Raw genomic sequence first — 19,802 nt, 5'->3', positions numbered from 1 at the left:
ATGGGTACGAAGGATCGATTGTTGCATTCGGGCATGGCGTCAGCACTCACTCGTCCAGAGCCAACAAAGGTGTCGAGGGGGGAACGGTCTACACCGAAAGCGCCAAAGGACCTCAGAGTCAAAGGACGAGCGCATGCTGTGGGCGTCTATAAAACGCGACGATCACGTGGGTTTGTTGAAGCTCGCGTTTGGGCGCTTGTCATTACTCCATACGCGGCCATTGCCAGGAGTTCACCTCAACCCCGCACGCATTCACTTCTCTTCCATCTGGCCGCCCGCAGGACTACTTCCTTCTTGTTACGGTCACTTTTTCACTCACGGGGCCGATCTAACAGCTTGAGTCTGTGACCGCTCGCCATTCACCACTACAAACAAAGACCTCCGAGCCACCCATACTGCATGGCTGCGTATCTAGAGACCCCTTCTCGAGTATGGAGGCGCATACAAGCCGATCAAGACAGGGACATGCCCTCTCTTCCATCTCTCCCTGGCTTCGAAGAGTCGGGCGCGCCCCAGGAGAGCATAGAAGAAGAAGACAGTGAGCAAGACATGCACATCGCCTCCCCCATCCAGTCCACCCCCATCTTCCTCTCCCGCGCCGCGTCCACGGTACGCGCCCCCTCGAGCACTTCAAGCACAGCAAGATTTGCACGCTCTATGGCTTCCCGTTCTTCCAAATCCTCGCTCACAGGCTCGCGCGGATCTGTGTCCCGGCGACCGGCTGAGGACAGCTTCGATGTCAGCTCGATCCCTAGTCTTCCTGTCCGACATGACGATAGCGCAGAGATGGACATCCGGAGCAGCGATCAAGACACCGAAAGCTCGGTTCCGGAGGTGTATCTTCCCCCAACTATGGACGAGAACTCAGATCTCGAATTCGATCTATCGGAGGCACTGCAGTCTGTGAGCCGCGCAAATTCACCAAGCCCGGAGCCGGAGCCTCAAGATCATAACACACCGCGAAAGAAGTCGGATTACGATCTCTCCGTGAGCTTGCGGTCAGAACCCAAGGTGAGTCTTCCGTCCAGCTCCTAGCGTGCCAATGCCAACGCCTGTGCAGCCTTCTCCCTTCGACAAGCTGCGGAACGGTTCGTTTCGCCGACCGCTTTCTCGCACCCGCACTCCATCCCTCACGCGCACGCTCTCCTCTCCTTCCTCGTCCGTCTCAAACTCTACCCCACACAGTTCCCGCTCCGCACGATATCAGCGGCAGGACTCCGACCCACCATTGGCTGCTCTTACAGTCCCTCTTCCGCGTTCAGCGACGGCCTCTCCCGCATTCCCCTCTCGGGTCGAAGAACGGTACATTAGTCAGATGCGCCTCAGCCCGGAACTCCCCAGTCCAGACTTGGAGGGACCTGCAGACGACACCGAACTCCTTCCTGAAGTTGCAGCAGAGATAGAACGCGAGCGCGAGTCGCTTCGGGAGAGCCAGTCCAGCGGCCGCCAAGAAGACAGTTCTTCGCGTCAAGAACCTACCTTTTCCTCTGAAGGTGCTTCTGAGAACGGAGGGAGCGCAAAGAAAGGTTCGCGTGGTATCCGCTCTCCAACACCACTCTCCGTCGCGTTCTCGTCTCCGGGATCTGCGCTATTCACTCCTACCCCCGCTTTCCAACCACGACCTCGGTCCCGCTTCGGCACGCCCGTTGAGTCCACGACTCCGCAATCTACAACCACACCAGCACAGCATACGGTCCGCTTCGATATGGATACGGAAACCCCCCGCCCCCGAATCGTGGAAGAGGATTCGGAGGAGGACTTCGACCAAGACTACACCGCACATCCAGACGTGAACGACCCCACTACCCCGCACGCGCACAAGCGATCCTTCCTGCTCTCCGTCATTAATTCAACCGCTCGGCCCCGGATGCGCTTCCCGACCCCCCACCATCCTCGGAACGACGTCGATGAATCGCAGTTCCAGGTGGAGATGACACCTGGTCCAGGAGTAACCATGACTCCCGCCATGACCCCCGGCCCTGTTCCATCCATGACCCCAGGGCTTGCACTCAACCTCCGCGGCGCCTTTGCCGGGGCCACGCCCCGCGCTCGCCCCATGCGCCGTCGCCTGTCGCAACCGCTCCCCCAAGCCTTGTCCGACTCAGCGTCCGAGCACGACGCGGCGGCGGGCGCGTCGTTCGTGTCGACCGCATCCTCGCACGACCTCACGACGCACGCGCGGGCGAACGCGTCCTTCGACCCCGTCATGGGCCTCGGCGACCGCGGACACGGCGTCGGCCGCTTCAACGCCGGCAAGCTCAACTCGTACCTCCACGGACTCAACCGGCGCCTCCAGGAGGAGAACGAGATGCTCGTGTCCAAGCTGCGCGTCTACGAGTCGGGTTCTGGCTCAGGGTCGAGCGCCACAGGGAGTTCAGCCCCTGCGTCGAGCGCGGGCTCGTTATCGGCTTCGGTGTCGGGCTCGGGTGCGGGTGCGGTCACACCAGCTTCTGATGGTTCGAGGCGAGCAAGCGGGGGCAGACGGGTGAGCGCAGGGCCGGCCCTCGGGCTCGGGGCCGTCGCCGAACACGTCGCCGAGGGGTTGCTTGAAGAGAAGGCTGCGCTGGAAGAAATGGTCGAAGAACTCCACCAGGAGCTCGAGGCGTGCACGGCGGAGAAGACGAAGGCGGAGGAGACACTTGAGGCCGAGCGCACGGACCGTGCCCGGGACAAGGAGCGGTGGCGCGAGCGCATGAACGAAGTCGAGAAGGGCGTGGAGGAGATCGTCGCGGGGCTGGAGCAACGCGTGGCGGAGGCGGAGGAGGCCGCCAGACGCGCGGAGGAGGAGCGGGACGAAGGCATCCGAGACGTCGAGCGGCGGATGGCGGTCGTGCAGGTCGAGAAGGAGGTCATCGTGGGGCGCCTGAAGAGCGCGGAGGCCGCGCTGGAGAACGGGCGCGACCTCGGTGCGGAGGTGAACACGGCCAACCAGCGCGTCGCGCAAGCACAGGCGGAGCTTCAGAACGCCCGACGCCAGATCGAAGAGCTGGAGACGCACATCATGCGCTCGGAAGAGCGGCTCGATGACGTCGAAGGCAACCTCAGCGCCGAGAGGAAGCGCACTGCTGCTCTGGAGGAAGAGCTGCGGTCGAAGATGGACGAGCTTTCCGAGCAGGTTCAGTGCGTCGAGCAGCTCGAAGAGGAGGTCCGCAACACCCGTACCCAACTTCGCCAGGCCGAAGACGCACTGGTTCAAAACGAGAACGACGCCGCCGAAGACGTCGCACGCTTTGAGGACCTCAAGAAAGAAGCCGATGTCGTCCGTCAGGGCGTTGAGCAGCTCGAAGCGGAGCTCGAGGAGGAGAGGGTGGAGAACGATCGTCTCGCCGACGAGGCTGACAAAGGCGCTGAGCTTGCACGCCAGATGGAAGACGCCCTGGAGGCCGCGGAGAAGAAGATGCTCGAGGACGAGCAGGAGGTCGCCTCTCTCAAGGCGAAAATTACGTCCCTCGAGCGTGCCGTCGAGAAGGCTCAGGAACGCTCCATGATCCAAGCGGGTCCCTCACAGAGCGCCATCGCTCGGGACCAAGAGGCCGAGATTGCGGCTCTCGAAGCGGAGGTCGACGATGCCAACAAGGAAATTGCCCGTTTGCGGACAATGATCGCCCAGTCACCAGCGCGGAGGGCTATCGAAAGGACCAAGGACGCTCGCATCGAACTCTTGGAGAAAGAGAGAGAGGATCTACTTGAGAGGCTGAGGGCGACCAGGAACCAAAGCGCTGTCTTCAACAGCCCTGTTCGAGTCGCCAGCGGAAGTGGCATGTCTCCTCTCCATCGGCAGCTCCTCAACATGTCACTGAAGAGCCCCAAGACACCTGGTGGTCCTTTGAAAGACGTGCGTTGGTCGACCGTCTTTGTGGGGTCCTGTTACTGATAACCCTTCGACAGCTATCCTGGCTTCACAAGAGTATGAACGACCCTACGGTTGCGCCCCTAGTATCAGAGCTCGCCCGTCTCCATCAGGAGCTCGACCGTGCCAACGCAAGCATCGACGAGAAATTGGATCGCCTCGAAGATGCCGGCCTCGGAGTTGTCGAGCTCACCCAGCAGCTTCAAGATGCGCACAGCCGGATCATGGACCTGGAGGACGACCAGGGCCGATTGTCCCGCCGAGAAGAACGCAGGATTCGTCGTCTGCAACGTTTGAAGTGTCCCAAGTGTCGGACCAAAGTCGACACGAAGGGACTGGACAGCACTGGCAACGCAGATGAAAGGTATGAGCTTCCTTGAACGACTCGAAGGCAGATAAGTTGACGCGTTGTTCTTTAGTTCAGTCCTCGAAGCGTCAACGATGAGCTTTGCAGCAGAGCCCACGCGTAGCAGCGAGACTCTTCGTTCTGAGCTCAAGGAGGTCAACACTCACTTGGACACCATGAAGCGATCCTGGGAGGAGGAGCGGAAACGCCTCTTGGGCGAGAAGGCGGTCCTCCAGGATGCGGCGACCCGGCTAAACGCTGAGATACGTGACGCGAAGAGCGAGCTTCGCAAGCACGCCACCGCGGAACGCGCCAGTGACCGTGCACGTGCGAGTGCGCAAGACGTGAGTAGATATCGTCTGGTTGTGACCTCACTGTGCTCACACGACCGACGCAGGAACTCGACCACGCCAAGAAGGTCATGGAAGAGCTCGAAGCCGAACTGAAGGATGAACGCAGTCGTCTGCGGGCCTTGACGTCTGAGCAGACGAAAGCTCAGCGCGAGAAAGACAAGGTCGAGCGAGAGCTGCGTCGTGCGGAAACGGTGAGCCCCCCTGGCCTCCGTTGACACAGGAGGTGCTCAATCCTTTGTCTCGCAGGACATGTCAGACATCCGGGAACAACTCCAGCGCATCAAACAAGAGAACCACGATCTCGAGCATGAGCTCCGCTCCAACTCCAGTGCCGAGCAGAAAGCCCGCATTCTCCAAGCAAGGGTCGCCGAGAACGCAGCGAACCTCGACCAACTCAGGCAGGAGCGTTCGCTCATCATCTCCGACCACAAGGACCTCCAGCGCCAGTACGCCAAAGCGACGGATGAAGTGACCCGGCTCCGCACGGAGTTCGCGGCGACGCAGAGCGCGCACGACGCCCGCCGCGGCGAGCTCGACGCGCGCGCGTCCGAGCTCGACGACCTCCGCCGGGCGCTCTCCGCGCAGGCAGGCGAGCTTGAGCGCGCCGAGGCCGAGCGCGCGCGCCTCACGCAGGAGAAGGGTGACGTCGCGCGCACCGTCGCTGCGCTCGAGGCGGACCTGCAGCGCGTGCGGCGCGACGCGGAGGCGTTCGGGCGCGACCTGCGTGCTCTCCGTGCGCAGAAAGATAGGCTCGAGGACGAGCGCCACGAGGAGCGCCAGCGCGCCGAGCGCGCGCAGAAGCAGGCCGCAGCGCAGATCAGGGTCCTCACCGAAGAGCTCGACGGGCAGAAGGCGCTCGGGAAGGAGGTCGCAAGGGAGCGGAAGGCGTGGGCGGCGCATGTGTGCGCTGGACCCACGGCAGCGGCGGCGACGGCTGACGACGAGCAGCTCATGCAGCTCAAGCTCAAGCACAAGCTGGAGTGCAAGGGCCTGGTGGTGCAGATCAAGTACCTGAAGGCCAAGTTCTCGCGCGAGTCGACGTTCCGCTCCGAGCTTGGCTTCCAGAAGAGGTGGCTGCTCACCTTGATGGGGCAGTCGGAGAGAAAGTACGTGATCAGCTGCTTATGTTGGCGAGACAACGTTCTGACATGGCTTTAATCAGCGAGGAGAGGATTTTGGCTGCAGTGGCACAGATCGGTTACCCAACGCCACGGACCTCCCCAAGGCGGCGCACCCTGAGGAGTGTCGCATACATGGTACTGTTTGTTCAACGCACAAGGTACGCAGGTCGCTCTCTAGTCTAGTACACTCGAGCTCATGATCCGGCGCAGATTGCGAGCTCAATTGGGCTGAACAGCGGGCGATCAAGCCAGCCATCAACGCCGCCTTGAGGAAGCCCGCAAACGGAGAGCGCCACAGGGCAAGCACCCACAGCCAAAAAATCCTCTAGCCGACCGACGGCAAAGACCTGAGATTCTTCGTGCCTCGGACATCTATTGTTATCCTGTTTTCGTTCACCTCGCGTTGTACATTTGCTTTCGACTGCCTGCGACACCACATCTGTACCATTTGCATAGTGTGATTATATTACGAGCGAACTAGTGTCCCAAACAATCTATAGTTGTACTCAGCGGCATCTAGACGGCCCACGCAGCCGGCCAAGTGACGGCGGTCATGAGGGAGGCGGAGGCGGGGGCCGGATTTTGGAGGTCACGGAGACAATGCGGAAGCCGTCTCTAGCGAAAAGGTACGATGCCCCGCTCCAGATTGTCGTGCCTGCCACAACCACCTAGCAGACTCGTTAGCACTGCGTCCCCTCTTCGAACAGGGTGGAGACGTACTGCAACGCTTGTAATGGCACGCCGATGTCCATCGGGAGGATGGGACTGACGGTCGCGGTGCCCATCAAGAACAACTGAAGTGCGGTGTTCACCTGGTGAACTGGTAAGCACCCGCGCAGCACACGCACGCAAGAAAGCCGACCTTGCTTATCATAGTCGGGCGGACTTCTGCAGAGGGGATGGAAAAGTCCCAATATCGCTTGAACGTTTTCTGGAAGAACGGGGTCACGTGACGAAATCCTGGAGCGACAGAGACACGTACAGGAGCAGGCAGAGACGTGTAGCGATGTAGAACGCGGCGAGGCTGAGGAGGACGTCGCGGCCGAGGATTATGACGGCGACAGGACTGGACGTGGTCGCACGTGGGAGGGGGTGATGCACGGGGATGAACGAGACGTTTGTGGAGCCAACCACGACATAACGCACCTGGGATGAGGTCCCGCATCGCAAGCGTCACGGTAAGGTCGTCATGAGGATCTTGTCCGCGGCGGGGTCGAGGATGGTGCCGAGGACAGACTGCATCTTGAACCGCCGCGCGAGGTAGCCATCGACCTGGTAAACGCGGTCAGTACGCACCACCCAGTGTAATTGAAAGCACACTTCGAGCGCGGGAGAAGAAGAAGGAACGGACCCAGTCAGTGAGGCCCGCATAGACAAGGAGGCCGGTGGCAGCGTAGAAGTTGTCATTGACGATGGCCAATCCCAGCACCGGGCAAGCAAGAATGCGCGACACAGTCAGGAGATTCGGAATGGTATATATGTTTTCGCGGGATGGGAGTGGTTTTGACGATGCATGGCATTCAGGACGAATTGGTGGTGGAGGCGGCCCAACGCTGCGAGAAATTGAAGTCCACTGGAAACCACGACAAGCGGGCAGGAGAGGCGTTCGGGAGATGCTGACGGGGGCGTGAGCTACACCACGCACGAGGAGTGGAGGAAAATAGAAAGCAAGCCTAGCCGGTGGTCGCGTGCTGGTAAGCCGTCGAAGCATCGAGAGGCCAGGCAGAAGTGAATGTTAATCTTGATTTAATGGTGTTCAGCACTTGGTCCTTGAGGCCCACGTTCTGTGATGCTCGTTTATTTCTTATGATAGCACTAACGTTGCTAGTATCACTTATGGCCGCCTGGCGTAATGGCAACGCGTCTGACTACGACACAGTAATCAGGAGATTGCAGGTTCGACCCCTGCGGTGGTCATGTCCTGTGGGAAAATTCGGTTTTTAACACAGTTTAGCTAATTATTTTAGATTATCAATGCTTGACAATGGCGCTAGCTTCTCTAGTGATGCTTCCCTGACCTGCGCGTTCCCTCCCAGGCCCTTACCGAATATGTACAATCGTCGTACGCCTTTCTGGGAGCAGCTGAGTGCTTGATGGGCACCGAGGGACATTGCTGGGTCGTGCTCTGGCGGTTTGCTAGAGAAAGCACCACGCAACCATCACTACGACTGAGATGTGCTACGTAACCTGTGCTAACAATACAGCAAGCAGGCGCCTGCATTCGTCAATTATCTTGCACCTTACCGTACCCTCCTCATCGTATCGATTATCACCCGCAGGCATATCCACCAAGTGCGTGACATTGCGTGACGAAACTCAGCGCCGTTGGGAAAATATTATCCAACGCTCATTCCATTGTCCCTGATGTACAGTGCAGTGAGTGGTTCCTGCTCCGAGTCCCTTTCCTGGCAACAAGAACACGGGTGTCTTACGCGTTTGATACCAGTTCTGCTACTCGTGGCGAGCAGGCTCACTCGCGGGCGTTCTATAGCTTGGTCCCTCCCCAATATCCCGCAAACTCTCGTCAGCGTACGCTCCGACTCCGTGGCCTTGGCCAGGCGTCGCCTGTCGAACTCTCTGTGAGATAACCACTCGCCTCCCATCGCATTGGACGTGGAGGCGGTTATATCTCGGTCCACACTTGAGGTCTTAAGGGACGTGACCTACAGGGGCGACCACGGTCGAAGGCGCTTTTTGATCCTAACCGACGCATATTTGGTTGCCTTGCACTGCACTCATCTCTGAGGATCCCAGCAGCTGCTGTGGACTTGGGTACCAATCGCTCTCGGAAACCTCCTCCAGCAGCCGCGTCCACTTTAAAGTCCGTTTTTGCGCTCAAGCGCAAGGTCTCCTTCAGCGCCTCGAGCATCCCCTCCCTCTTATATACCTCCCCCCTGGCATCCATCCCGCCGGTGCGGTCGCCGTCCCGAACTTGCGCGGGCGTCCCCTCGCGCCTCCAGCTCCTCGCCGGGCGCTGGTCCACCCACCTGCAGGGGCCGTCGCCCAACTCGAACCCGTCAGACTCGAACGGCGCGATCTTCGCGCGACGCGCGCACCGTGGGCGACGCCGGCTTCTCGCCGAACCCGACGGTCCCGGGCACGCCGCGCTCGACTCGACCCCGAGCCAGTTCGACTTCGTCGACGCCCTCCTCCGGGGCACGCTCTTCCCCGGCAACGCCGGCGAGGTCACGTCTCCGCTCGGGGGCGCGCGCGAGTTCGGATGGCAGCAACGTCGACCGCGCGCGACTCGTGGGAGACGTTCACCAGTGCGCGCGTGCGCGCGAGCTTGTTCTTTTTCAACCTAGCTGATGCCAGTGCACACACTGCGAGCCCCAACTTCTCGATCGTGGCGACCAACTTCCGAGTTCTCGGAGGGGGTCGACCCACGACGCGTGAGCGCTTGAGCGAGCTAATTAAGAGCTCTCGGCGACAGCCCGCTCCGAGTCGCCGACTGCTCCGAGGAGTCCGAGGTCGTCCCCTTCCCCGCCCCTCGAAGTATGATATATGACGCGTCGACGTCCCAGTGGCTGCGGTACCGGTGCGCCTACGTATCTCCCCTTTGCCTGTACCTTCTTCTTCTCTGTCCCTCGCGCGCTCGTCTCCCCCCGCCCCGACGCCCGATGCACGTCCCAGCCCCAACATGTTCCGACGGCTTCCATCGCCCGTCCCCCTGCTTCCTCTCCTCTTCCCGACCGCAGCCAGCCAGCCTTCCCAAGCGCGGGGCTTAGAAACCCGGTCGGGCCCTTCGTCTCATCTGGCGCATACCATCCTCCCGGTCTTCGCGGCCGCGCAGCTCAGCAACGGGCGCGCGTGCTACCTTCCTGCGCGTGCGTGCTTCTCTTCTTGGTGGTTCGCGGCGGTGCGTGCGCGACGATGGAGGTGCTCTGGAGACGACTACGGCGCGGGATGCTTCCCGTAGAGTGTGCACCTGTACTTGTCCGGTGCCGCCGCAGCAATCCGCACTTCTTCCGCGCGAGCCGAGGGGAACGTGCACCAGGGTATATTCGCGCCCAGCCTAACACACACACAACGTCTACGTGTCACAACAGCGGCGGACCAGCGGCGCGTGGCCAGCCCATCCTGTACAACCAATCGTACAGCGTCCCGTCCAAAACCCGAGCGTCCCCGTCCGCTCAGGGCCTCAGGCCTCAGGCCGCGAACGACTCCCCCGGCCGGTCCGCCATCTCGATCTCCCCGTCCTCGCTGCCGCGCGCGCCCTTCAACCCGCCCCCGAACCCGTACGGCCCCGTCGTCGACGACACCGTCAGGCGCGCGCCGGGCACGGGCACGCGGCCCACGCGGCTCGCGCGCACGCCGCCGGCCTTGCCCAGGTACGGCCCGCCGAGGACCGAGTCGATCGTCGTCGTCGCGCCGGCGGGGTGCCCCGCCCACTCGATCGTCGTCGTCCGCGCGGAGCTGGGCGACTTTTCGGACGACGCGCGCCGGCGGAGGCCGACGCGGAAGATGACGATCGCGAACACGTTCGCGGTCACCGGCACCGCCTGCGACGAGGACCGGCGTCAGATGGGTGGAAAAAGCCGTCAGCGCGCGCGCGCGTGAGCGGGCGGAGGCGAGTGGGGGAGAGCAGGCACGCACCATCTCGGAGACGAGCTCGAGCGCGGACGAGTTCGCGGCGATGATCATGACGAACGCGAAGAGGAAGACGGCGTTGATGAACCCGGACTCGAGCACGATGCGCACCACCGGCCAGAGCCCGCCGTCGGCGCCCCCCGCGAGCACGTTCGCGCTGCTCCGGTTCACGTACCAGATCCGCGACGCCAGCAGCGCTGCCAGAGGAGCGACGTCAGCGCCAGTGCGTGAGGAAAGGGGGGCGAGGACGGGGACGCACAAGTGGAGAGCACGTTCGAGATGAGACTGAGGATGAAGCAGATCTTGAGAGGCTCCGTCTGCTCGAAGATCGTCTGGTCGTGCAAGTGCGTGTACGCGTACAGCGTGTAGCAGCCCGAGACTGTCGCGCGCCGTCAGCGATGCGCCCGCGCGAGGCGCACGAGGGACGACTCACTCGTGCTCGACAGCGAGAGAATGAACGGCACGACCGGGATCCACCACTTGCGCCCCCACACGACCCAGCACCGGTAGTTCTGTGTGCGCGCGCCCGTGTCAGCGTTCAGATGCTAGCCGATCCTGGTAGAGAGACAGCCTCGACGCACCATGAACGAGTCCCCCACAAAGAGCGTCGTGAGCAGCGACGCGTGCTTCGCGATGAAGTTCTTGTTCGTGACGTTGTTCATGAAGGCCAGCCGCGCAGCGCGGCCGTCATGGTTGATAAACCCGTTGTAGACGTATACGGTGTCGAGCACAAATCGGGTTGTGGCGAGGATAAGTAACGCTACGCCCGCAATGACCATGATAGGGTTGATCTGACCCTCGCCACGCGCACGGCGCGACAGGAGGTCGTACGTGCACACCACGAAGAGGCACAGGAAGGCACCTGTAGGAACAGAGTATGCCCATGGCAGATGAAAGATGGGCGATGGAGGTGGCGTAGTCGAAGGTGGTGTGATGTGTTTACGGAATGGCATTTTCGGAAGCAATACGACGTGGGATGCGGAACACCCATGCCGTCGAGAGAAACATGTCGACGCCAGTCAGCCGCGCGGAAACCCAGCGAGCAGCCTCGAGGAGACGCACCATATAGAGGCCCGGCGATAGCTATGCCGAGGAGTTCCGCGACGTCGATGGTGATTGGCATCCTGCTCTGCAACCTTCCGTTCCGTGAGTATGAAGGAGTGGACGACAGGTGGGAGGGGTGGGGAGACGAGGGTCCGAGGAACCGCGAGTGCGCTTTGCGCGAAGATTATAAGCCGCTGCGACGCCGCAATGGTTCCGAAGACTGTCAAAGTTGGTAGCTCCAGATGATGTCAGGGACATCTCCCACAGCATGGCGAGAGAACGGCGATCAGGTTCTGCGGACACATGTGGGACGTCGTCCTTCCCCGGCTCGAGGCCCTGGGAGCTACGCGGCATCATCGGCGAAGTAAGGCTTTGCTACCTCACCAGCATGGTCTGACGAAGTTGAGAACGTGGTCTTGGTGACCAAGGTCAGGCTGCGTGAGTTTGGTCTTCTGGGCGGCACGGCAACTTGCATTCAAGGTAGTACCTCAACATCGCGTGGTCGACTTTGAAATCAGTCAGAACACGCTTCCACGCAGAGATCCATTTATGTAACATGATGGATTGGAATGCGTACAGGGGCTGGGGAAGAGATGATCAGATCATGAAGAAGCGTCGCATGCAACGATGAACTTACCCGACAGATAAGCGCCGTCGGATTTTCCGCTCTGAGCATCATTACTAAGTATACAGTCCCACAGCCACCCCTTCCCCGTCCATGGTGTAACAGTGTGATTCAGGAAGCACGAGGCGGTGAACCTCATACCTCCCCGACCTTCTCATCCTCCAGGGCTGCAATGTCGAGGTCTAACGCGCAGCGACGCGCGTCCATATCATCACTCTTCCCCGATACGCTCGCAGTGGTGCTGTCCGACTCGCCTAGAGCTGCGGCGGAGAGGGACACAGAGACGCAAGGGGGGAGCTGCATGGTGCAGTCGGGGATGTCGGCGTCCGTCGTCGCCCGGTTGGTGGTGAAGTGCCACGGGAACGTGACCATCTTCGCGGTGAACATGGCGTCGTCGTGCCGCCGGAGCGCAGCCCGGAGGATAACGATGGTGAAGACGATGCCCGTGAGCGATACGCCCTGGCAGATCCGCGTGAGCGCATGCGGGAGGGAGATGGATTTGGCGCGAGGGGGTGCTCACCATGTCGCACATGAGCTCGAAGGCCTCGGATCCGAACGCGGTGACCATAACGAACGCGAACAGATACGCGACGTTGATCGAGCCGCTTTCGAGAATGATGCGGACTGCGGGCGTGAGAGAAGAAGATTTACATGGGAAGACTTTGTGGACTTCGCGGTCGATGGACCAGATGCGGTATGCCAGAAGAGCTTTGAGCAGCGTGGTTATCATTAAAATTCTGAGGCGAGACCAGCCGGGGGAACTCACAAGTGGCGAGGGCATTTCCGACCAGGCTGAGGCAGAAACAGAGCTTGATCCATAGCTCTTGAGAGAGCTCTGTCTGGTTGGGAAGGTGGTTGAAGGTCCAGACGCTGTATGATCCACAGGCTTCTCGAAGCGTGAGGAACGGATCGGGGGAAGCGGAGATGGCAGGCACTGACCATTACTGGCAATGGTAAGTATGATAGGGAGGATAACAATCCAGGTGTTCCTGCCCCAGACGACCCAGCAGCGGTATATCTGCCAAAATGAAAAGATGAGCACATGGAGGGACAAGACGGGCGAGGGGCGAGGGACTGACCACGAAGGAGTCGCCGATGAGCTGGACGACGAGGAAGATCCAGTGGCGGGCGAGGAAGATGGGTTGGGTGAGATCGCGGATAAAGGCGATACGGTCGGGCCGAGTCTCTTGGTGGATGAAGGCGAGGAAGACGTAGGCGACGTTGAGCACGAAGCGGGCGGTGGCAAGCAAAATGAGCGAGAGGCCGGTGGTGACCATGGGCCAGCTGAGACGGGTCTCGCGCCGGGCGGCGCGGCGATAGAGATCATGGCCGCAGACGACGAACATGCAGAGGAAGACGCCTGGAAATCAGAGAGGTGGAGTGAGCACGAGGGTAGACGAGGAGGTGGGTGTATGCACACCATAGAGAGGGCCCTCGACGGCGAGGCCGGTGAGCTCAGCGGTGTCGACGAGCATGGGCATGGCGGGGCTCGGAGGGAGGGGGCGGAGGGGAGGGAGTTGTGGGGGGCGCGGGGACGGGAGGTGGTGGGCGTTGGCTGGACATAGCTAGCGGACGACGCGCGCCACGCTCGGGATGTATTCGCAGATGACATGGGGCGAGCGATCGTGCGGGGCGAGCAGGGTCCTCGGGCGGGAAGCCGTCCGCTCGTGACGTGCTTAGGCCCGAGGGGAGGAAGAGGCACGCCAGTCTCCTTCTGGGGCAGTCGGTGTGCCCTCTCTCCCTGCGCACATTGAACGTTCTCTGGCGTACTTCCCACGCACGCCCGACCCTTCCCTGTCAAACATACCGCTCGTCCAAGGTCGTCAGCTCCCCATCGCTGCGCCCTCCCCGCCCTAGTACCGTCACCTGTGCAGCATCATGAGCATAGCAATGGCGGCACGCACGTTGTGCACGCGCTCACGCCGACCCCAGAGGCTTGTGCTACGGCTTGGGCCTGTGAGGTCGAGTGCAGAGGTGGAGGTCGTCAGTAGATGGAAGGGAAGCGTCATCGGGACACGCGGCGGGCTATCGCCGATCGGGCAGCTATCGGGCATTTCATACATTAAACGCCGATGCGGGATCTATAATAAAAAGCAATTATCCAGCCTCAATCCTGACCACCGCAGGGGTCGAACCTGCAATCTCCTGATCACTCAATCGTAGTCAGACGCGTTGCCATTACGCCAGGCGGCCATAAATACCACCCTACTAATGTTATACACGGACATAAAAAAACGTAGCGTCATACGTTGCACGCTGGCATCAATTGCCTTCCCTCGATCACTTCCTTCCCTTCCTCTTCCTTCATACCACTCTGAATGCTTGAAATCTCGTCTATTGTGCGCACCCGTCAAATGCCATTGTGTTATCCTTCGTGGAGCCACATATCGTATCCCTAATACATCCGAGAACATCCCAATCACAACTTTCCCAAGCCACAAAACATCAACCAACAATGAACATACCAGCCTTCAAACTTCAAGCTTCAGGCCTTCAGGTCCTATCTAGCGGTACATATCCTATGTTAACTTCCTCATTCCTCAACACGCACTGCTCGCGATCCCTACTCCTGCTTCCACTTCTACACAAAGGGGGACGACTTCGCCCGACTCTTCCCCACCCTGCCCTTTGCGACACGACGCACGCCCGTAAATTCCTTGGACGTCCCCCACGGCTCCGACGCGTCCACGACGCAGTACGACGCACCTCCGACAACATCCCCGGTCTCGACGACGCCTTTGCCAAGCGCCCCCGGCGAGTCGACGACGTCTCTGGTCTTCTTCCCCTTCCCCTTCTTCCTCAGCTTGTTCTTCTTCTTGCGCTCGCGCGGCGTGGGCTCGTACACATCCTTGACGAACGCCGGGACCTCCGCGTCGTCCACGTCGGTGGCCGGCGTGTCCGCGCGGCCCTCCACGGCGCTGAAAAAGCTTGCGCCCGTCGCCGCGGTCACCGCGGACGTGCTCGAGTACGACCGGTGCGTGTGCCGGTCCGGCGCGTCCTCGCCCTCCGCATATTCGTCGTCGTCCACCACCACGTTCTCGAGCGCGCGGGCGACGGCCGACACCTCGTTCGGCGCCGCGGCGGCCTCCACGGTGTCGCTCGACGCGGGGACCGGAGCCCCCTGCGTCTCGCTCTCGTCGACGCCCTCGCCATCGGACGCCTCCTCACGAGCACGCGTCTGCGGAAACCAAGTCAAGCACGGGCGTCAGTCGGTCGGCTCCGCGGAACGCAGTCAAGCAGCAAGCGCGCACCTGCTCTCCGAGAAGCGCCAGCCACTTCGACCGCGGCTGCACCCACCCCCCCGGGGCACGGTCGAAGGTGGGGCTGGGGGCGGGCCGCACGTCTTCATCTGTGTGGTGGGGGATGTCGACCCCCACGAGGCCCAAGCAGTTGTCGGGCAGCGGGGCGAGCTCGCGCGGGTCGTCGGGGCAGGGGCAGTAGTCCCCCGCCATGGGGGTGAGCTGCGAGGGAGGGGGATCAGGACGGGGTGCGCCATCTGGAAGAGCTCGGGAACGCGTGTGGGGAGGGACAGAAGGGGGCGAGGGGTGTGCGATAGGCCGGAGGGCGGGGGAAGCGGGCGCAACAGCGGGTGGCGGCGGAGGTGAGTACTCACAGTCAAGTATGCGCCCATGCGGGGCCGGCGGCGGCGGAGCATTGCTCCTGTGTTGGGGCTGGCCTCGTCGGCCGGCGTCGAGGCAAAGGGGATGTTGTCCCAAACGATTTCGTCCCCAGCTTATAAGATAGGGGAGCGCGAGTGGGGAGAGGGTGGTCATGGTCGCTGTGTGTGGGTGGCTGGATGTCGTCCGAGTCAGTTGGTGCACACCAGGCTGTCGACCGCGGTGTGTACCACTCACTCGTGTATGTGCAAGATCGTGGCGGAGAGTGCGGTACTGCGCGAGGGGTATAGATGCGACTGTGCGCGGGAGGGGGGAGTGGAAGACCAGAGGAGGGGTGGTCGGGAAGAGGACCCGCGCGCTGCTTTAACGCGTGGGGCGCGGCAATGCGCGCGGGTCATACCGGTCACGTGCTGTTCCCGTCTCTTGCCACTTCAGTCGCGCAGCTCGACCAGAGGAAGCCTCCCCTGCCTGCCCCGCTCCAGGCCCTCGTCCGTGGGCGCGGCGGGTCGGCGAGCCGTCCTTTGCACTCCGTGTCTGCGGGACTGGCCCGTCCCCTCCATCGCAAGTCTCTGCCTCCAATCCACCCTGCCACGGCGCAACATATGCATGACGTCGATGCCGCCTCGCGATCGGACATATTGTAGGCTCGCGCGCACCTACACGTCGCGCCCCCCCCGCGCGTTGCGCGTCCTGCAGTAGCCGCCCCCAGGCCGACGCTCGTCTCCTCGCCCGCAGCGCGTGGCGAGCCTCAGGCCTCATGTCGGAGTGGCAACAGACCGAGCGTCAACGGCGGCACGAGAGCACAATGGAGCTTAATACCGCGCGCACCGGCCGTGGCTGGCGTGGCCGGCGTGGGGGCGCGGCCCTGGGCGAGACGGATCAGCAGCGTATCGCGGACGCAGCGGTGCTTCGAACGGGTTCAAAACCATAAATTCGCGCGCGTGGCCGACAAAGCGAAAGAAGGTTGAGGGTGGGAGCCGCTTCCGTGGCTACGCCCCGGCCCGCCCTCCCTCTGCCCTCCCTTGTGCCCTCTCCGGCCAACGCGTCCCATCCCCCCGGCGGTGCCTCGTTCCCCTTCACATCCACGCACCGCGATCCTCACCGCTGCGCGCAGATCTGGCCACAAACCACCACAGTCGTCAGCGTGACGGTCCACCACGGGGAACGGGGACGGGATCCGACGTACCCCGATGCTGGCGTCGGGCGTGCCGAGTTGGAGGTTGCAGAACACGCTGACCCCGGCGACGGGGCAGCAGGGCAGCGCGCCGGTGTTCGTGCACGGGAAGCCCTGCGCCGCGCACAGCGGCACCCCGACCGTGATCGTCGGCTCGGGGGCGGACGGGAGCGCCGTCGCCGACGCCGCGAAGGCGACGGCGGCGACGAGGGACGAGAGAGCGAGAGCGAGGCGGGACTGCATGTCTGCGCTGTGGGACAGTGGGCGGTGAGCGACAGGATCCTCTGCAGGCCGAGGCCGAGGGCGGTGCGGGCTCACGTTGGGCTTCGGTGGTTCGGGGGTGAGGAAGTCGCAGAGAGGTGAGAGCTCGGTGGGCTGTGGGGTTGCTCCCGTTCGGTGAGAGCCTTATGTACGTGCGCGACCTCCGCTCGAGCTCGGTGCTGACTGGGTTTTACTGCATCCAGGTCGTATCACCTGTGCAGTTGGCGGGGAACAGAGGCACATCGCGGCGTCGTACGTCCACCGTGGACAGGCAGGCCCGAGAACAGGAACGGGTCTCGGCTCTGTGCCTTGCGCAGTCGGTGTTGAGTAGACGGGAAGAATTGATCGCACTGCATGCGGGCTCTCGTCACACGCTTACCACTCTCCTCCAAGTTGTGCCGCCGTCTCGCGGCACTGTGCGCCATCTGCTGTTCTCGAGCCATAAGCATGCATGCAAGTAAGTCTTCCAACAGAAACACTCGCACTGGATCGCTCTAACTAGCCCAAGCAGTCCGAAAGCAGACGCCAAAATGCACACCATGACACTTCGGCGGCTCGGCGAATATCTGCAGCGGACGGTTCCAACCTCCGTGCTTCGTGTACGTACCCATGCTCGCTTCGGCGGCGCTCTGGCCGAATATGCTGATCAGTATTGTGTCGATTCACAGGATAGCGGCATCTCTGGGTGCCGGCTACATAATGGTCCTCACGCGGTGGTTCCCTGTTACAAGCGGAAGTCTATGTGGGGCAATCCATGTGTGGGAATGAAGCCTTGCGCTTCTAAAGTATACTCCGCGCATCCACGTGGGTCCAAGTTCTTCGTGGATGACCCAATGGTTCAAGAAAGGCTTGGGGCCGGGATTTTAATGTAACGGTACGTGCAGCCGTGTCGTGCGTTGCAGCTAAAGCCTCACCATGAGCTGACTCCGTTCAAACCCCGGAGCCTAGTTGGATTTCTGCGGGATTTGCCTTCGCGACGCCCGGTCCCTCTCTACTTAGGCATTCTCTAATCACTGGATCATTGCTACAACCCCGAATGAGGAGGGCGCGGTCGCACATCTCACATGAGAGCAGCGAAGCAAGTGGTCGCGCCATCTTCTATTAGGTAGGAAAGGCAATCCATGTTGTATTTTCTTCGGCCCCTACACTGAAGAATTTCTGTCTTCGCTTGCAGATATCAGCCCATCGAAACATGCCATTCGGGAAAATACCATCCCATCGACGAGAGCAAGGCGAATGGCTAGACCCGTACTGAGCGCATACCGTTCTCTCACTGCACCCAGGAAGCGAGGTGCAAAGTGGGGTGTGCTCGTCCGACAGGCAAAGATTTATGCTCGCACCACTCTCGAGCGTATATAAGGGTCTCAGCGAAGGCGTAGTGCTCCAGCTCAGTACACTCTGCACTCTGCCCTGTTGCCTAGGTCCGCTTATTTCCCGCCGCCCTTGCCACCGTCACTCATCTAGTTCCACTACGATAGGAATCATGCGTTTCTCCACCATCCTTGTCACTCTTTCGGCCATTGCTGCCGCTTATGCCCTTCCCCTCGTCCAACGCGACGACTCTAGCCTCCACCATTTCCCCACCGACCCCGTCCCCGACCCTATCCCCACCACTCTTGTGTCCTTCCCGGCCGGCCTTTCCCGAGCGACCCTTCCCGAGCGACCCGTACCCCAGCCGCGCTCCCTACCCCAGCCACGCTCCCTACCCCAGCCACGCTCCCTACCCCAGTGCCCCTTCCGAGCGACCCTTCCCGAGCGCCCCTTCCCTAGCGACCCCTTCCCGAGCGACCCCTTCCCGAGCGACCCTTTCCCCACTGAACCCCCCCTGACTGGCCACGGCGCCTTCCCGACTGGCGTCCCCCCCACCTCCGTGTACTCTTACCCCGATCCTTTCCCCAGCCACTATAGCCGCCGCCAGGCCCCCGACCTCGGCGGCCTCGAGGAGGTCATCCAGGAGCTCGCCGGCGCCATCATCGGGGAGCCGACCCCGGTCGCCAACAGCGCCGCCGCTGCCGCCGCGTCCGCTACTGCGGCCGCCAGTTCGGCCGCGCCGCACCTGCCGCTCTCCGCGGTCCCCAACGGGCTCGGCCTGTTCCTCTAAGAAGGTCACGCATCGTTCGATGCGGGCATGAGTACACCCCGTCTCGTGCGTACCTCGTTCCCTCCTCGCAGGCCAGATGCGCTGACATTGCCGGTTTTTTAATCCTCGCAGAGAGCTTCAATCATACATCTTGCGCTCCCGAAGCCATTCCACTCTTTCCCCCTTGCGTTCGTCTTCCCAAGTACTTGATCGAAGTCGGTCTGTCGAGCTCGAATGTCCAACTCCTATGGACTCGCAGTGACACCACGGCTGTACATTTCGTGATTTAATATGTTGATCTTCATAGCCTGTATCAGGACTGCTGGAGCGCCCTCGGTTTTTTGTATCCCATTCGACTTGTGACACTTCTGCTGTACATACTTATCGTAGTTGCATCCGGCCTGTTGTAGCGCCTACGTTCGTTTTTATTCCATTCAACGCCCTTGAGGGTCGTGATTACATAACGTTGTTCTGAGATCACATCGTGAATTAAGAGCTGCATACTCTGAGTGTCTGGACAAGGTCTCAGATCTCAGTGCTTCAGCTCACTGAACGCGAACGAACGACGTCTAGGGACATCCCGGCGGGCAAGTCGACGGATGTCCTGCAAGTGAACCGTGATGTCGACTTGCGTCTGGGGTTTCCAGCACGGATCGTGGAGCTCGCGAAGGCCTAGGCGTTCTCTGGCCTGTCAAGGGCAAAGGCCGAGTGCTGAGCGCTTGAGCGCTCGCTTCGAGGCAG

The 19,802-nt window shown here is 61.5% G+C and overlaps 5 protein-coding genes and 2 non-coding genes across 7 annotated transcripts; 3 read left to right on the top strand and 4 right to left on the bottom strand.

Annotated features, from left to right (window-relative positions):
- Positions 1-399: 399 nt before the first annotated feature.
- On the top strand, positions 400-5,853 carry BXZ73DRAFT_42510 (uncharacterized protein; the record flags this gene model as incomplete). The annotated part of the gene is made up of 9 exons (XM_048018970.1): positions 400-1,011; positions 1,061-1,645; positions 1,745-2,372; positions 2,448-3,835; positions 3,889-4,214; positions 4,270-4,540; positions 4,594-4,740; positions 4,796-5,655; positions 5,712-5,853. The coding sequence occupies 9 exons, from the start codon at positions 400-402 to the stop codon at positions 5,851-5,853; spliced, it is 4,959 nt and encodes a 1,652-aa protein (XP_047880579.1).
- A 497-nt stretch (positions 5,854-6,350) lies between these two features.
- On the bottom strand, positions 6,351-7,781 carry BXZ73DRAFT_98557 (uncharacterized protein; the record flags this gene model as incomplete). The annotated part of the gene is made up of 5 exons (XM_048027720.1): positions 6,351-6,482; positions 6,519-6,558; positions 6,620-6,736; positions 6,848-6,942; positions 7,737-7,781. The coding sequence occupies 5 exons, from the start codon at positions 7,779-7,781 to the stop codon at positions 6,351-6,353; spliced, it is 429 nt and encodes a 142-aa protein (XP_047880578.1).
- BXZ73DRAFT_t53 lies at positions 7,509-7,587 on the top strand. Its single transcript has one exon. It is a non-coding gene; the product is annotated as a tRNA-Arg (tRNA).
- Positions 7,782-9,818: 2,037 nt separating the features above from the next.
- On the bottom strand, positions 9,819-13,410 carry BXZ73DRAFT_98556 (uncharacterized protein; the record flags this gene model as incomplete). The annotated part of the gene is made up of 12 exons (XM_048027719.1): positions 9,819-10,172; positions 10,267-10,457; positions 10,520-10,639; positions 10,694-10,772; positions 10,842-11,122; positions 11,323-11,389; positions 12,071-12,388; positions 12,450-12,637; positions 12,696-12,815; positions 12,869-12,947; positions 13,009-13,289; positions 13,350-13,410. 12 exons carry the CDS (start codon positions 13,408-13,410, stop codon positions 9,819-9,821), a joined length of 2,139 nt encoding a protein of 712 aa, XP_047880577.1.
- Positions 13,411-14,043: 633 nt separating this feature from the next.
- On the bottom strand, positions 14,044-14,122 carry BXZ73DRAFT_t47. The gene has a single exon. It is a non-coding gene; the product is annotated as a tRNA-Arg (tRNA).
- Positions 14,123-14,510: 388 nt separating this feature from the next.
- BXZ73DRAFT_75281 (uncharacterized protein) lies at positions 14,511-16,963 on the bottom strand (the record flags this gene model as incomplete). The annotated part of the gene is made up of 6 exons (XM_048022187.1): positions 14,511-15,107; positions 15,181-15,390; positions 15,543-15,661; positions 15,784-15,819; positions 16,375-16,411; positions 16,733-16,963. 6 exons carry the CDS (start codon positions 16,961-16,963, stop codon positions 14,511-14,513), a joined length of 1,230 nt encoding a protein of 409 aa, XP_047880576.1.
- A 1,501-nt stretch (positions 16,964-18,464) lies between these two features.
- Positions 18,465-19,082, top strand: BXZ73DRAFT_75280 (uncharacterized protein; the record flags this gene model as incomplete). Its single annotated transcript, XM_048022186.1, has 1 exon — positions 18,465-19,082. The coding sequence occupies one exon, from the start codon at positions 18,465-18,467 to the stop codon at positions 19,080-19,082; it is 618 nt and encodes a 205-aa protein (XP_047880575.1).
- Positions 19,083-19,802: the final 720 nt, after the last annotated feature.

This window comes from Epithele typhae (genome assembly GCF_022376455.1).
Source record: "Epithele typhae strain CBS 203.58 chromosome Unknown BXZ73scaffold_8, whole genome shotgun sequence".
NCBI lineage: Eukaryota > Fungi > Basidiomycota > Agaricomycetes > Polyporales > Epitheliaceae > Epithele > Epithele typhae.
Note: the sequence above shows the minus strand (reverse complement) of the source record. Positions and strands in the feature narration are given on the sequence as shown.